Raw genomic sequence first — 17,499 nt, 5'->3', positions numbered from 1 at the left:
GGCTAGTATTTAAAAGGTTATTTTAATCAATATTCTTCTGGTGCCTTTTTTAGTAGATAATATTTGTTTGCATCCATTGCTTAACAATAGTATAGCAATGCAAAGAAAACCTTTCAATCAAAGAAAATAAAACTGAGTGAAAGATATTAAGGAGAGAAAAGCAAAAGTCGCTTGCTATGCTAATATCAACTGCATTATCATGTCAGATACTTCTGAATATCTAGATTGACTAAAAAGAAGCTAAGGTGTACTTGTTTTCAGAGGTTTACATCTGTAATTAACTTACTCCATTCAATAGAAGTAGTAGAGAATGCACTTGATTTTCTCTTTGTTTGGAAAGAGGGAGAGACATGTGGCTTTTTTTCAGAGGACATTAGCTGTGTCTGAACCCCAAAGGAAGGGTTTGGGATGTCTCTATATGAAACGGCCGCAGGGGAGACTAAGGCTTACCCTAGGGGTGAATGTGGCATTGTCCATGTTTACTTGTTCTTCCTTCGGAGACCTACCTTCTCCTGGTTAACAGTACCCAGAAAAATGCTGTATTCCCTTCCCTCTGGAACAAGAAAAGAACAGGATTTTAGGTTACAGGGCTTTTTTTTTTTTCCCCTTGCAAATGTCTTCAAAATAGTATCAAATGAATTGCAAAACAAGAGTTATTTGAAAATAAACGGTAGAAGAATTGTAAAGAAAGACAGATGACTGTAAAAAAGGTTATTTTTGCCAGATGAGTTACGCTGCCAATTCTATGTTAGACAGCAGAAAGGAAGACTACTTTTTTCCAAAATTATTTGCCAGGGAGTGTCCTTCATGCTTTCTTCCACCACAAAGTGGTATTGAGGGTGTATGGAGGGGTGGGTGTGGGAGTGCGTGTCTATGCCCTGCAAGTACACAGGCAACCATGTTCCAGTCCTTCCTGTCACTGGTGACAATCACTTTATGTACTTATAGGATCATTGGGTGTGTTTTAAAGGGAATTGTACTTCTGCTTCTCAAGCTAGTAACTTACATACTTCTGCTCATGCTGTCTTTTCTGTTCAGTGTTTATTGTAATGGACATAATGTGCTTTTTCTCCTTGGTCTCTGTGAGATGACCAAAATCCAGCACCTGCCTTGTTATTAATGTCCAGAAATAGAACACATTTTTTCTCATATTGCCATATGTTTTCATATCTGTTCTGAGGAAAGCAAGAAATCCTTATGTAAAGATTTAAAATTAATATTTTGGAGGACTTTAGAAAAACACTGTCAATAAGCTTGGGCTATACAGTTTTTGTGTGTGTGTATATATATGTATATATAAATGATTGGATGGCATTTTGGATTTCCTAATGATTTCAGACAGAAGACATAGGTTCTGTGTCTATGTTGGGATTTACAGGTCATATCATGTGCAGACAAATTACTTTTAAATGATATTCAGACAATGTATCTGAATAAAAATGTCTCCATACCAAATGCCCCAAATTCTCATAAATATAAAAGTGTCCTCATGTACATATGTGTAAACATTTTTTATAAAAATTTACATATTCATACATTTTATGCCTGTATATGTGTTGTGTGTATGTATGCGCTGATATTACTAATTTCCTTAACAAAAGGATTAAACGATTTGATTCCTCTATGAAGCTATCTGTTGGAAAGTGAACATCTAATGAACCAACAAATATTGTGATGTAATGTCTATGAAAGGAAATGTGATGTAAATGTGATGTAATGTGATGTAAAGTCTACGAAAGGAACAATCCCTTGTGTGTAGGCTGGTAAACGTTCCCCAAGTCACTGTTACTCACTAAGCTGATTTTTTTCCCTTATAGTTAGAAATTTTTATATGCATGGCTACTTTTCTATAGGCCATGCTTTTTCCAGAACTTGTGCAGTAAAAATCAACGTGTGTTTAGGATAGTACCTGTGATTATTCCGATCAAGAGACTGTGAGTAAGTTCATTGCAATCTCCGTAACTTTTTTTCTGTTCTAGGAGTAGGAAACCCTCACAGGAGACTGTTGTGTAACAAGGTGTAACAGCTTACATATAGTCATGCTCTGCCAGCTGTACTGACTCCGTAGGAAGTTCACTGTAGGTACCAAATTTCTCAGGAATTATGTTCCTTTTTTATTTCTGTAGAACAAAATTAAGCAGACTCATGTTACAGGCAGTTTCAGTTACTTGGGAGAATGATAGCAAAATCTGTTGCATATTTCAGAAGTCAGGCAAAACAGAAAAGTCCTGCTGTGGCTAGATAAGCAAATGCAACAGATGTTGTTTTAAGCTGTGCAGACGAAAAATTAATGAAGAAGCTCTCTGCGCTGTTTTTAGGTCTCTCAATCTTAAACTGCTCTGTACATCTGTGTGGACTAGAGATGGGGGCAGGGGGAGGTGTTTTTCTTTAGTGGGAGTTGTTCTGGCTTGTGTTGTCAGAGCCTTGTCTGAAGCACTCTGGTGGCAGATCTGTTATTAGCTTTAGTGAGAGCTAAATAAATGCAATGTGTTTCTGTTGATAGCAATTAAGAATCTCTCTCTAAGGAGACTATTTAATTTTTTAAGTTAAAATCACGTATGTATGTTGCTGCAGAAACCACAATGTATTTAGTTTTTAATTATTTTCATAGATTTGTCCCTGAAAGTGACCTTTATTCCTTTTTTGTCATTGTTGTTGTTAACTGTTTAAAAAAGACTTGTCAGAGTTAAGTTTGGGCCTGTGTGAATTATCCTGGAGAGACTCGTATGGTCTGTGTGCTGTTCAGATTCTCCTGTCAATCCAATTTATCACTTTTGTTCATGTGGTCTCAAAATAAGTGGTATCAGAAGTAGAGGACAGACAAAGTGAAAATTAAAGAGGCATGAAAAATATCACAGGAGGTGTGCTAACAGTTAGGATCTGTAATCACGTGTCTTACTTTGCTGAAAGATTGATTGTTAAAAAGTGTAAGAATCTCCATTTGCTTTTTGCTGTTGAAGAACAAAGAATTAGCTAATGGAATTGAAAATTAAGCTGTAAGTGATTAGAGCAGGTATTTTCCTTGACACAGTGCTATTTGTGAGTCTCACTAGAACAGTATAATCAATGCAATTTAGCATTGGGAAGGAGGAAAGCAAAGTCAAAAAACCTACAAAAGTAAACCCAAGCAATTTGAGAATTACATAATTTCTAAAGAAGAAGCCAATATCTATTCAGTGATGTCCTATTGGTCATCTACAAGATGATCTTATTCAGTTCTCTAACTGAGTTTGAATCCTTACTAGTATAGAGGTACTCAGTCCTTTAAGTTGGAGACATATTCCATGTAATGTGTGAAAGAAATGCCACCAGTCAATGCAAACAAATATTGCACTACCTAAGCCATTGACTCTGAGCTTGTATAGGCATTTGTACTTCCTTAGATGTTACGTATAGTAATGGTTACATTTTGATAGTTCTCTGCCCAACCAGTAATCTAATGTAGGAGTTCCTTGCATGGTGAATTAATTTATTCTTGCATATACACTAATTATATTTTAATGGTTCTTCTTATGACTTGGATACATAAAGTCGAGTAAGTCCAAACCTGTGAAGAAGCTGGCTAAAATATGGACAGTCCTTTAAATGACATAGTGGAAGCTTGCTTTTATTTAAAGGGATTCACTTGATCTATCTAAACAATTGACTATATAGGACCTCCTATGGATTCAGTAAATTTTAATAGGTATGTTGAGACTGAAAACTAAGTGCTTTTGATACAGAACAGTGTGAAAGCATAGATATTCTCTGAAGTATATTAGCAAGTTTAATAAACTTTGTTCTTAATGCTCTTCAAAGTCTATAGTCAACAAACATCAAGTGCTCGGGTTGTTAAGGATTTTAAGTTACAGTGCTTCACAGTGCATTGTCTTCTGAGGGGTTAACAAGAACATATAAGGACAACTATATCCAGGCTAACATAAAAGAACATGTAAAACTGACCTAATTTAAACTGTTTCAAGCTCACTGTGCAACCATACTAGTCTTATTGTATAACATGGAATGCACATAAACGTTCTGAAAAGGGATTTCTTATCTATGATTTAATATGTTCATACAGGTATGGTCATAAAAAATATGACCTTTTATGTTGACAAACATTTTTCTAGCTTGTTAATTTTTTAGAAAACTAAACACCAACCTACAGAGTAAGCCATTGATTGTATTTCTTTCATGTTGTTCAAGTCATTAATTCTTCTCTTGCTCTAGCTTTGTCCCTCAGGAAAATTAAATCAAGACTTGGAAGTTACTGTTGCTTACCCACACCCACCCTCCACACCACATATGTACACATTGCGTGCCTTGGGCAGATACTAGTTTGTAGTTATATGAATAATCCTATTTGTAGAATTGTATCACATTTTCTTATGATATCATTTTGTGGGAGTGGAGGGGTGGGGTCTTAGTATGCAAATTAAATTTAGACACTTGAATTATGGTCCACCAAAATTACCAGCAACCTTCAGTTAATTTTTGATCAGTACCAACAAATGTTCAGAATCACAACCTTAGCTGGAAATAGCACTCTGGTAATCACTCTGCTGTCTTATCAAGATCAGAATGTTGATTAAATTAATCCATCAGAATTTATAAACGAGTATTTTTTCAATGCTGAGACATCTCTTCTTGGAATGACATTAAATTTTCCCAGTGGCCCAGATGTACTCTTATGCACACCTTGCAACTGTAATGCCTAAATTGGTGCCTTTAGCTCTAAAGTAGCCTTTCCAGTTTGAATGGAAGTTTAAGGAGAAAGGTATTAATCTTGCTTGCAGCTGTAGCACATACCATCTTTAAAAAAAAAAAAAGAAAAAAAAATAAGAAAAAAGGCCTTTTTAGGGACATGAAATGATGTTCAACTCTAAAAGAGTCTGGGAGAACTACTAGGTTCACAAGACTTTATTTATGTTTTCTAGAATATACAATAGGTTGACTTTACAGCATCTTATTCTAGAGTATTTAACTGGAAAAGCAAGCTATGTGTGCCTGCTGCTGGCAAGCAAGTGTAATGAAACCTTTACTAGACCTCAAGAAACTAAAACATATTTAGTACCAATGTAATAATCTGGCATGTTACACTTGTAGAAAATATATGCTTGTGAGTGCTCTGGAGTATATTTCTTAGGGTTTGATTTTGTTTGTTTTGGTTTTGATATGATGAATGGTTTCAGCATATCTGGGAGGAGAAAATGTGGGTGGAGTGTGTGTATGTGGGAACATACCTGTACATTCTTGTTTCTATTGAAACGGCTTATGAAAGGAAGAACTCTGTAGAGTTTTCATGTCTGCATTGACCAAAAATGACACAGGGTGGGGGTGAGAAAAGATAACACAGTCCTTAAACTGTAAGACTGACATTTTCAATTCTGTACATTTTGTAACCTGTGGATCTAGGTAAGGATAGAATATAAAGCATAGAATCACATTTTTCCTAATGGTAGACCTTACAAAATGATTTTGTGTATCACTAGTACATGTATATACACAAATATTAATTGTGTATATTTTAATATTGAACTCTGATGCCTGAAAACAGCACATTGTAATTTGCATTTTAAATTAGATGAAATTGAATGTGGTTTGACCCCAGTAATACAGCACAAAATAAATTTAAAGAATGTTTCATACCCTAGTATATAATAAAGCAAGTATTCCATGCACACTTTATATCTGTTGCATGTTTTGCTCTAAAATTCATTCAAGTAATTTTAAAGATTCTAAAATGTATTTGTTTTATAAAACTCCCGAAATGCATTATAAATTAGCAATTAGAACTGAACAGATGGGAAAATAGAAAGTATTGAAAATCCCTTCTCCCCCTGTTTTGCATTTAATCATTTGGTTTCATAGCCAGAGTTCTGTTAGTCAGAAAGAAAATTTTATTTTAATATAGCAAATATTGTAACTAAGATATTTCCATTTGTCCTAAATTCATAATCCTATGCAGTTGCTAGTCTTTAAGGTAGCCGCGATGTTCATACTACGATCCACCTGCTAGCAAAACCTCCACTTTGCCAAGAACTGCACGCACTTTATTACCGGTTAAGACAGCAGATGGCTCTCTTGAGTTTTCTTTGCGAAACCTCAAGCAGTAAACAACTGCTCTGCATTTCCGAGATCCGAGTAGAAAGCCACTGTTTTTGATTTCTGGAGTAAGAAACACATTTTCTCTTGTCTGCAGGCATGCTGCCCATTTTCACCTTCATTCTTTCCTTTCTTTGCCACCACCCCAAGCATCATATCATTGAGAAATGTCAGTGTGTTTTGGCAAAGGCCCCAGTATTTGAAGGAAACTAAAGAAAAGGAACAATAGTAGTAGATAGTATATAGTGAATAGCATCACTGGATAATATGAAGATGTCCTTCCAGCAAAAGGCAATGGGGAACCTATATCTTTTTGGAGAGACTTTCTCATGCAGAAGTTAGGGCTGTATGTATTCCACTCCTAAATGCCTTTGAAAAATAAAGGCAGTGGAGGGTTGCCCTTTATTTCACTCTGCTCCCTCTCATTCATTCCTTTGTTTGCAGCCTGGAGCCAGGCCGAGCAGGAGACCTGGGGCTGTGTCCTGTCACCTGCCCCGGGGGTGGCAGGGGATGTCCCAGGGCCGCTCGGCTGTCCATGGTGCTGAAGGCAGAGACCGCCCGGGGCGGCCGGGCCGGGCCGGGGCCCCGCTGGGGCGGCGTGCGTGGGTGCGCTTCTGTCCAGAGGGGCCTTAAGGCAACGCTTGTGTCTTGTCCACTGCTGGGAAGTAAGAAAAAGGAAGCAGTATGCAAAACTGCTACAGTGAAATTTAAATAAAACAAAGCAAACTCTCTGTCTAATTGCATTAGTTAAGGTAATTTTAACTATTGCAAGGAAATGGCTGCTCTGTAAAAATTGCCAGACAGAAAATCCAATGCGTTTTAGCTGAATCTCTTTAGAGACACTTTTAAATAGAATTAAAATGTATTATCCAGATCCGATTGTGCATGTTCTGCTCCTAGTTGGTCTAGTATTAAGAAAAATATCCCTGTATAAGGGAGTTCCCACCATACACTTTTGCCCTCTGTATAAAAATAGCCTTCTGTAGATTAAAGAATTTAGGGAAATAATGGTCAATATCGGAGATGCTGAAGCCTCTGCTGAAACAAGAACCTACCCTTCCCTAGGAGGTTCTGTATTGCAAAGCACGGAATTATTCCACATGTATATTTACACTTCAAAGACTTTTTTTTTTTTTTTTTTTTAAGTATCATCTAATAAGAAATTAGAGTATTCTGAAAACAGCATAAAAATGAGGTATTTATTACATGGTATTTCCCTCTGTGAGCATCTGCCCTTCTTCATAGGACAACTGCAATTTTTCCTGTGTAGCTGCTGGCTTCCCTTTTCCACTTTCCTCTAATTGGTTACAACTTTGGGAAGTTTAACCATTAGGCTGGCAGAAAGTAAATCCAAAAAACACTGAGCTGCTTATTTGAAAATGGAGAAGACCCAACAGAAAAAGATAAGGAAAGAAATAAGATGTTCTATTTTAGATGGTATTTATTATCTGCAGTGTCTTGCGAGCTCCTTGGGGCAGAGAGTCCTTAGGTATTCTGTATCTAGTGAGCTTGGTTGGTGCTTGCTCAAGTGCTCCAAGACTATGAAAAAAAATTAAGAAATAATTCTGCATGTGCTGATGATCAATACATCTACCTACTGCAGCTGTTTGTGGGTGCCCTACAGAATTCCTTCGGTATTTCTGAAACCTCAGTAACCAGTTTGCACTCAGAGTTAAAAGTCTGCTGTTGCTATAACATTTTCTCCCAAAGAGCCCGTGTTGGGTTGGGTGGAAGGTTCCCTTAGCCTCGTAGGTGTGTTTCTTCCTCACGGCTCTAAAACCTGCGCTTTGCATGCAGTAAAGACCCCTCTCCTGTGGGCCCACACCCCTGCCCCGTCCGTGCCCGGGGTGAGGAGGGGCGGACGGTTGCCCCGTCCCGCAGAGGGGCTGCGCCGGGCGGCGGGCCCTTCACCTGCCCCCACAGCTCCCCCGCCCGGGGCACGGCGACAGGTGCCGGTGTCACCGCCGAGGGCGGCTGCCCGCGGGCAGGGCGTCAGGGAGCCGGTGCGAGGAGGTGGCCGGAGGGTGCCTGCAAGGGTGCCCGGCTGGGCGGCGGAGGACGGGAAGGGCCGTACGCCCCTCCGGCAGCGCCCAGCGCCCCGCTTCCCGAAGGGGGGGGGGGGGGGGGGGCGCTCCGCATCCAGCCAGCCAGAAAGCTCAGGGGAGACGAAGGCAGCTGGCGGCGGGTGCGCCGGGAACCCGCTGGCTCCCACCCGAAAACGGCATCAGCAACACCGCTTCCCTCCCGCCCCTCGCCCCCTTTGCTTTATTCCCCTGCCTTTCCCCATCCCTCCTCCACCCCCTGCCCCCTCGCCGCCCCTCGCCTTGGGGAGGAAAAAAAGCTCCAGCGGTGCGTGCCTGTGTGTGCGTGTGCGTGTGTGTGCGTGCGTGTGTAGGGGAGGCTGGAGCGGGGTGGGACTGAAGAGCCGTGATTACAGCTCTCCCCCGAGAAGAAGATTGCTCTCTCCAGATGCTGATTTCTGAAGCACTTGGCAATCACCGGGCAGGAGCCTGGAAGAGGCGGCGGTAGCCGCCCCGGCCGCGGCGATGGCAGCGGCGGGCGAGCGGGCGGTGGCGGCGCGGGGCTGAGGGGCAGCGCCGGGAGGCGACGCTGCCGGCCGGACCCGACCCGACCCGACCCCACCGGGCGCGGCTCTGCCCCGAGTCCCGCTGGCTCCGCGCCGCCGGGCCGCCCGCAAACACCCTCCGCCCGAGCAGGTGCCCCTGCGCCGGGGGCAGGCCGGGAGGGGCGGCGAGGCACCCATGCGGTGACCCGCGGCGGCGGCGGCAGCTCCCGCGGGCCACGGGGCGGGGGTGCCCCGCTGCAGCCGCGCCCCGGGCCGGAGGAGGCTCCCGCTCGCCCGCGCTCCCGGGGATGGGTCCCCGCCGGGGCTGAGCGCCCCGCCGCCGCCCGCCCCCCTGCCCGTCGCGGCGCCGGCCGGCGTGGGCGACCCGGCGAGCAGCCATGGCAGCGGCCATCGCCAGCGGTTTAATCCGCCAGAAGCGGCAGGCGAGGGAGCAGCACTGGGACCGGCCCTCGGCCAGCAGGAGGCGGAACAGCCCCAGCAAGAACCGCGGGCTCTGCAACGGCAACCTGGTGGACATTTTCTCCAAGGTCCGCATCTTCGGGCTCAAGAAGCGGCGGTTGCGGCGCCAAGGTGCGTCCCTGTGGCCGGGCCCGCCCGGGGGGCTCCCGGGGGGGCGGGCGGGAGGGGGCAACCTGTGGCGAGAAACTTCCCGGGCCGGGCGCCGCCGCGGCAGCCGGCGCCAACTGCCGCCCCCGCTCCTGTCAGCGGGCGGCTCCCGGCTCCCCGTCAGCGGGCGGCGGTTCTGGGAGCTGAGGGGCGCCGCGGACCCCCGCACCCCCGGGTCGGGACCTTGAGGGCCCGCCTTGCCGCCCGGCTGCCCGCGCCGGTGCCGCCCGCTCCGCCCGGTGCGCCGAGGCCGGCGGGGCCAGGCCGCCGCGGAGCTGAGGTGCTGATGGGGGCAGGTGGGCGCCGGGGCGGGAAGCCCCGCGGGGGAGGCAGCCGGCGTGGCGGGAGCCCTGCCTGCCGTCCCGCCCGTCCCCGGCTCGCCCGTGTTTTCCCTTAAAGGACAAGGAGCACACAGCGCGGAAAGCTATTTAAAGTGTCCGGGGTCGGGGAAGCGTCGCTCGCCGCTCCCTTCCTAGAGCTGCCCGCTTGGCTTCGGCAGGCGCAGCCGGGCCGTAGCGCAGGGGTCCCGCTCCCCGCTGCCCGGCCAATTCCCGGTGGCCGAAGTGGGAGGCGCAGGGTGGCCGGCAGCCGTGGGAGAGCTGCTCCGCACCCCTGCGGGGTCCCGGGTGCGGGTCTGCCAGCCCGCTGACAGCCTCGGGTCACGGCCTCATCATACAGACGAACAAGTTTTGCAGGCAGCTCTTCTTTGGCGTTGATGGCCGCCAGTCAACCGAGACGACTAAAACTGGTACCATGATGACTGCATTTTATCCAGGACTTTGTATCGGAACCCTAGAAATAAAAGGAGTTAAATGCTATCGCAATGACTTCTTTTTTTTTTTTTTTTTAATTTATTTTGTGGGATTCAACTCAATACTCAACAGCGTTCCGAAATGGTCATGACTTGTTTTGTAGTTGCCCTCAGAAACAGGTCGCTTTAGAGCAAAAGTATTGTGTCATGAGGAGTGGAAATGTTAACTATCACTTGAAACGTGGCCAATACCTACCAGTCAATGGTAAGGTACAGACCACCCTCTGTTACATTAGAGAATGCCACCATGTGTTGTAGTTTGGTATGGATACTATAGCTCCTCTTTAGGTTGGGTTGGAAGATAATTTTAAGAAGCGTAATCGCGGATCTGTCCTGATTGATCCTTTCAGCATTTTTTCCTGTGCTTCATACTTGAAATAGCATAAACTGACAAAATCCATGCAATTTCATTTTTACACGTCTTTATTACTGCAAGTATTATTTCTTGTAACTCCTATTGCAAGCTAAATCTTGCCATTTTTAGGTAGTACAGTGATATAGAGAAGATCAGTGAGAACACGTCAGTGGCAAAATCTGGGGTGGCTTATTTTTAGGCGGCCTGCATGTGTGCTTAGAAAGAAGACTAGAGGACTTGGTTTGTGATGGTGGATTTATATGTGTGATACTTGTTCATGAGAACAAGTTTAGAGGGATTTGCTAACTGAGCAATTGTTCCCAATCACCTGTGCAGTCTTATTTGCGAGAAAACTCTGTATTTGGTTATATTACAGTTTGAGGAGATGACTGTCTCACAGCACGGAGATGGCAAATATTTTCTTAGGTAGGAAGGGTCTTAAAAGATATGTCAGCTCATCCTTTTTCATTCATTCATTTTTCATAAGGCGCTTTGTGACATTCTTGAATAAGAGAACTGGATTAGAATGTAACTCAGCTGTTAACCCATAACACTGGTACAAAAGATTTCACTAAGAATAATCAGAACAAGTGGTATTCGCTATAAAGTCTGCAGCATCAGATCCCTGAGTTTATTTTCTCTAAGAATTCCTCACATGGAGACATGGTGATATTTATCCATTGATTTATGTTAAAAGTCTCAGAATTACAGTGCATCTGTAAGAATTCCTGCTGAAAATGCTACCGTTCCTTTTACTGTATATGTTCATGATGCGTGAAGCGATACATGGAGTACCTGTGGATTCAAAGTTGCATGCTATTTAGGAGGGAAAATGAAGAAACAATCAAACAGAAGCCATTATTTCAACAACTTATGCAGAATAATTTAGAATGAATAATTATTTGGGAAAACAACACATTTTATAAGGCTGAATGCTTTAAAAGTACCTTATATGAGTTACAAAGTGAACATTTATGAGTCTCTTTTTAGTTTTCCTAAACTAAGTTAAATGACCACTGAATACTTCACTGAAATCACACTGTCAAGCCCATTAAAGTAAGTCTTTGCCAAAGAAAATAGGATGTATTTCAAGACATCTGTTGTCACAAAGGTGCTACGGGATTTTGACAAATATACCTTGTGTAAATGACATGCAGAGTGTCACAAGAGCATTATGAAAAATAAGCTAATCAAGGTACGACAGACCGTCCGTAGCATTCTCATACAATTAAATGGAAGAGTAGAAGTGTACGTAAGTATTTGTTAGGTAAAGCAGTAAAAGTTAGACTGTATTTCTCATGGAATAAAAAAATATTTTCCTATGTACTTACATATGAAAAATAAATGTCTTCCCATCTCTAAAACAGTCAAGCAGCAAAAGCTAGTGTTGCTGCTTTTTAAATCAAAAATATACATTTACTCTTGTATGTACATGTGTATGTAAATTAGATAAATAGAAATGCACAATGTGTGCACACTTACCAACATATTAGCCAACTTTTGAAAATAGTCTTTATTTTTAAAGTCTTCAGAAAAAATACCTGTTAGTACTGTTCTTGTTCAGTGGGATTCATTTGTGAACAATTGGAAGTTACTATGAATACACAACATACTAAAATCTTAGGTGTCCCCAACTGAATATAGATTTTTTTCTGCCATTGTGGCTAATTTTCATGGTCTTTCCTTTAGGGGCATACTAAAATATCAACAGAAGTGTGTATTGGAACACTAACATTTGGGAAGGGTAGCATTAAAGATACAACCAGGAGCTCACTCAGGGTAAAGGGTAACATTTGCATTTGCTTATATGCTGGCTCTAAAGATAGATGCAATGGTAAACAGCTTTTCTAAAACTTTGATTAATGAATTAAACTGGCAATGTGATTTCTGTGGGAGACCTGTGTGATAATCTATTGAGTCGATGAAACCAGTTTCATTTACTGGACATCTTTGATTCATATTGTTTAGTATTATATTTCAAATTTATTTCATCTTTATTTAATTCTACCTGCCATCTGATGAAGAAATCACTGTCATTAATTTCCAGATAGCCATGAAGCCAAGATCTTGCCTGACACTGATGCCAGACATCAATCAATTATGAATCATCCTCTCCTGGATTAGAGGTTGTTCAGTCATAATGGTTTAATTTACATTAATATAATCACAAATGGGAGAACTGACAGACAAGATTTTGAGTCTTCATGTGAGATAACCTTACACATCCTGGGGCTACTCAATAAAAAAAGAAAATAAATGTCAGTACTTCACCTAATGCAACTACAGTGTGCAGAGATTACAAAAGTATGCTTGTCACTAGCGCAAATTCAAACTTCTCAGCCTGTATTTTCATCTAGATATCTAGCTTCTTTGCTAATCTGAAGAATCATTGTTTGGTTAATTAGGTCCCTTGAGAGTATTCTACTGGAAAATACTCAACATTTTAATGTATTAAAAACCAAGTGTGATGTTTACTGTTTCTGTGTGGTAATACCACATTAAGACTTCTAAATTTATCGAGAGAGTGTATGGATTTTGGAATGACTTGGACTCTGATTTTGCTCATTAGTATTTATGAGAAAAAGAGACCTAGGGAACATGTTCAGAAGATGCACTGATTAGATTTTATTGCCTCTACAAAGGTAATTTAATTCTCCAAAGAAAGCATTTTTTGAAAATTCCTTAGTATATTAGCTAATGTTTTGCAGCCAATGTGGGAGTGGCCCATAATCTCAGATGTAAGGTAATTCCCCGTATACGTAGTGCCATAAGTAGTTTTTAGTTCTCCTACTTGTGGAACAGTGTAAGTGGAACTGAATGGTGCACATGGGTGTATGTGCCTCATTTCCTAAAGCTTAAGAAAGTGCGTTGAATCCCTGTCAGTTAGTTCCAGCATCCATTGATCTGACTTGCTCCAAGTTGCAGCAGACCAAAACCTGTAGCTGCACTTTCCTATGTGACTGACCTCAGAATTAATTCTCCTTGGCAGTTCACTAAAGACGAGAGCATCTAGGTGCAAGACCATCTAGTTTTCTGGTTGCTGAACTGATGTTACTTATTCTTCACTACTTTTCTTCAAATGAAATTGACTAATCCACAACCCTTTTGGAACTACAAACCCAGGCTTAACAGGATATATAAGAAATTTTTAATATTTCAAAATTTTTCCTTCATTGCTGCTAATCTGTTCAAAGGACCGCATGATCATCACACACTGAAAATGTGTAAATATGCTGTATCTCATGTAAAATATTCTAAACTTATTTTAAATTTATTTTGGAACACGTGGTTTGCTAAACTCAGGGTCAAGTTTTCTTTCCTGTGTGTTCAGTATTTCACATATACCCTGTGCTTGCTAAGGGAAGCTTTAAAAAAAAAGTAGTAATGTCTGGAATGTAATTCTCTATTCTGAATTGGTCTTGGTGGCTCTAAAATTGATGAATGGGATGTTTTTGAGAGGAAATGGGGAAAAATAACTTTAAAATGGTAACATAATTTTAGCAACTATTGATTTTTAGAAATATCTAGAATACTGGGCATTTAACATACATGTAGGGCTGTATCTGTTATTTCAGAATATCTCCTGTTTAATGCTAAACAAGTAGAAAAACTTAACTACACCCATTGTATATCTTAAAATGTGCTAAAAGTAGATATCAGATAAGTTCAGAAAGCAGAAAGTGTTTTATAAATACTCTAAATGTGGTACTAGTTGCAAGTTAAGATTTCTTTGACGTTTCTTAAAGGTTTCAAAGCTGTTTTGGCTTGAGTTCCTTGCTTCTTTTGTCTATAAAGTATTGTGTTTGGATTTTGGGGGGCAATTCTTTCTTCCTGATAAGCATTGGTTTTCATTTATTTACCTCAGGAAGTTTGCATATCTGGAGGATATGTGAAATCGGAGGAACCAAGATTTTACTTTTCCTATATACAAACATTGCTTTTCACTGCCTTCACTTGGTAACTGGCAATTTAACTCTTTGTTAGCAAATGAACTCTTCAGTCTTGAGTGATCTTGCTGGATCTTCAAAATTCAGGCAGCTTCCATCCACATATAGTGAACTTTTTTTGTAAGGTATATCAGTTATTGTATCTATTAAACGTATTGTAGAACTACATTATCTGGTTAATAGAAATATAAAGGGAGATTACCATATATGTGGTTTCTGATTCATGGTGACATAGTGATAGAAAAGTTCTTGGCAAGGTCAGGTTTCTATACTGTATTTAAAGACAGGATTCTGTCTTTTAACGATATATAATCTATTAGTAGATGTCATTTTCTGAGGGTATTTCAGTCTGTTAATTTGAATTAAACTAAACTGAGTGCTTAAAACTCATTTTGAATAATGAACTTTCAAGTCAGCAGCTTATAAACAGCAGTAATTAATTTTAATACAGAGCTAACACTCCGGAAGTTTATTACAGAAAACTTTGTGGTTAAAGTCTTTTGATTTAGACTCTAAGCATAATTTAGAAAGTTGAAGATACACAACTGTGGATACCCATTTTTCGCAATGAGTAAACAGAGGCCTATCTTGCTTGGTCGTATGTAAGCTCCTTTCTATCTGGGGCAAGCATTAGAGTTAGTGACAGATGGGAAGATACACCCCAATGGCATGTAGTCTTACTGCACCATCAGCTTTTTCTGAAACCCTTTGAAACTGGTACATTTTTGTTCTCAGGAGCTGTTAGTGCTAATTCAGATCTTATGCTCAGCCATACACTGAGTGGTGTGAAAATAGAAAGAATATATGATACTACATTCCATGGTAGAAAGGGATGAGAAAATCAGTAAAGCTCTGAATTTCTTTATTGTGACATAAAATCAGCAACCTGCTTTCATTGCATCGTAGACCATAACATTTCTGTACATTAGGGGTTTAGTTTATCATTTCAATTATATAAATGAGATAACTCGATTATATCAAGTTTGGATCTTCCAATACATTATCCTATGGGACTGAAAATGAGGGAACATACCCTTTCCTGGTGCCAAGAAAGAAACTAGCTGCTTTTGGTGCCAGGATTTAGGAATACATAATTGGATCAAGTTAGAGACAGGCAGGAGTCAAGTCCAGGACTCTCCTATTCTGACTGTATGTTACAAACGATAGATGCTTTCAGCATATCCCGAAATAGATGACATTACTTAAATTTACATTTCTATAAATAATCTATAACTAAAGAAGATGGAGAATTTTGCCGTTTCAAAGGAAAGTTAATGTAAGACTGAAAGAAGTAAACAGTAAAAGTTTCATATGAAATTTAAATAGATGGACTATGTTGGAAAAAAAAAAAAAAAAAAAAGAGAAACTTGTTCCCTTGAGGTTTTCAGGATCCCAGGTTGTTTTGGTTGTCATTTCATAAAATCGTGAGTACAACCTAATAAACATGATATTGGTTGTTCATATTATATGAAAAATAGATTTTCATAAATGAAACTAGAGAAAGTTGACTGAAATAGGAATGTGCAGTACATCCTTTCTCTGGGATATAAAGTATAATCTCTAGGATGTAACTAAACAATTTAATTAAATCTGTGGTCTTGAGTCTAATCCCTTGCCCAGGTAAAGAGGTATTGAACTTTTGGCATCTGAGCTACTGTGCTATGAAACTGCTGTAAATTGAATCAAAACTGGACTTCTAATTGGCAGTAATGACCATAAATAAATGACAGAACACAGAATTTGTTTAAAACAAATCAAACATTTTATTTAATGTAAGAATAATTCAGTATTATGGAACATAAGCACGCAGTCTTTTTCTCTCTGTAGAAGTTATTAAAAAAGGAAAGTAAAAATAAAAGTTCTTAATTAACTATAATTTCTATTGCAAAGCGTGCTATTTCTGCTTTATTTTGCAAACTCCAAGATGTATCCAATACACTAAGTGTAGCAGCTGCTGCTCCAGCTCTGGTACTGTGAAGCCTGGCTCCAGAAAGCATGTAGTTTTGGTTGCTAGACCATTTCTAGTGTTTGTGTTTGGTTTGTTTTTTTTTTTAAATGCAAATGAGAGAAAGGAAGTAATGATTTTTTTAAATTAGTCTCCAGTTTTTAATGGTTCATTGTACAGGTAAACCTGAGTGGAATTTCATGTCCTAATGAAAAGCGACTTTTCAAGCCTCAAGGCATTTTTGTTACTGAATTCCAAAGTCACTCAGCAAACAACAGATATGTCAGGCTTAAGGAAAGGTCAGCATATTTCTTTGCAGTGGAGATACTTGTGGAACTATGAGCCTGGAGGTGGGAGCTGGTCTCGGGGTCTCCATTAATGCAGTAATACATTATATATATTTCTAATTTGGTTTTGCTGAGAATTTGCACTCCTGAGTGTTATAGAGAGATTCACTTCCTTACTTACCATATAAAGCTAGAGCAATAGAGTTTTTTTACTAAAATTACTATGCTTCTATTGTCTTTTCTGTAATGTGAAAGAATTATTTGAAAGACAACTATTTACTTCAGAATTCTGTGAACATTTATGGTTTATATACACCTACTTATATGAAAATATTACATATCTCTAATGCCTAGATTATATTGGTGCTCTTCTTTAAAATGTATATTCTGTAATGAAACAGTGAATACTTAACCAACAAGAAGTCTATTGCAGTATGATACTTACATTTCTTTCCAAATCAGTGTTTTTCGTATAAAAGCAGACTTAATTTTTGTGATTAGAACAAAGCACATGACGTTTATTGGCAATTCATAAAGAACAGTCTATTTGCTAAAGCATAAATAAAATAAATATGTTTTTATTTATTTATTGGTTTAATCCATGATCACTTTTTCTTTTTTTTTAAGAGCAGCTTATGACAAATTGGTATCTTCATAAATGTGGTGAAGTAAGGTTTTTCTCCAGTCATTCTTCCTTGTAACCTAAACTTTTTAGTTCATAGATTATAGTTCATAACTGTTCCAAAATCTTGCAACATTTACTGAGTGTTCAGTTGTTCACAAACTTACTACTTTATGCATTGTGAATATCCCATCTTAAACAGATGCTCCTTTCATTTTCATCTATGTAGTTTATGTATAACTGAGACTTGAATTA

General features: G+C 40.3%; 1 protein-coding gene across 2 annotated transcripts in view; it reads left to right on the top strand.

Moving 5' to 3' along the window:
* Positions 1 to 17,499, top strand: part of FGF14 (fibroblast growth factor 14) — a 415,520-nt gene that overhangs the window by 266,583 nt on the left and 131,438 nt on the right. Inside the window, exon 1 of one of the 2 annotated variants that reach the window (XM_055703168.1) lies at positions 8,534 to 9,241. The exons of the other annotated variant lie outside the window; for it this stretch is intronic. Coding sequence (XP_055559143.1) covers positions 9,049 to 9,241 — 193 coding nt within the window. The 5' untranslated portion in view covers positions 8,534 to 9,048. Of the gene's footprint in view, positions 1 to 8,533; positions 9,242 to 17,499 lie in introns of those variants that run through there. 2 annotated transcript variants of the gene reach the window in all.

The sequence above is a fragment of the Falco cherrug genome, chromosome 2 (genome assembly GCF_023634085.1).
Source record: "Falco cherrug isolate bFalChe1 chromosome 2, bFalChe1.pri, whole genome shotgun sequence".
Taxonomy (NCBI): domain Eukaryota; kingdom Metazoa; phylum Chordata; class Aves; order Falconiformes; family Falconidae; genus Falco; species Falco cherrug.
The sequence above is the reverse complement of the archived record's forward strand: the minus strand, read 5'-3'. Positions and strand labels throughout refer to the sequence as shown.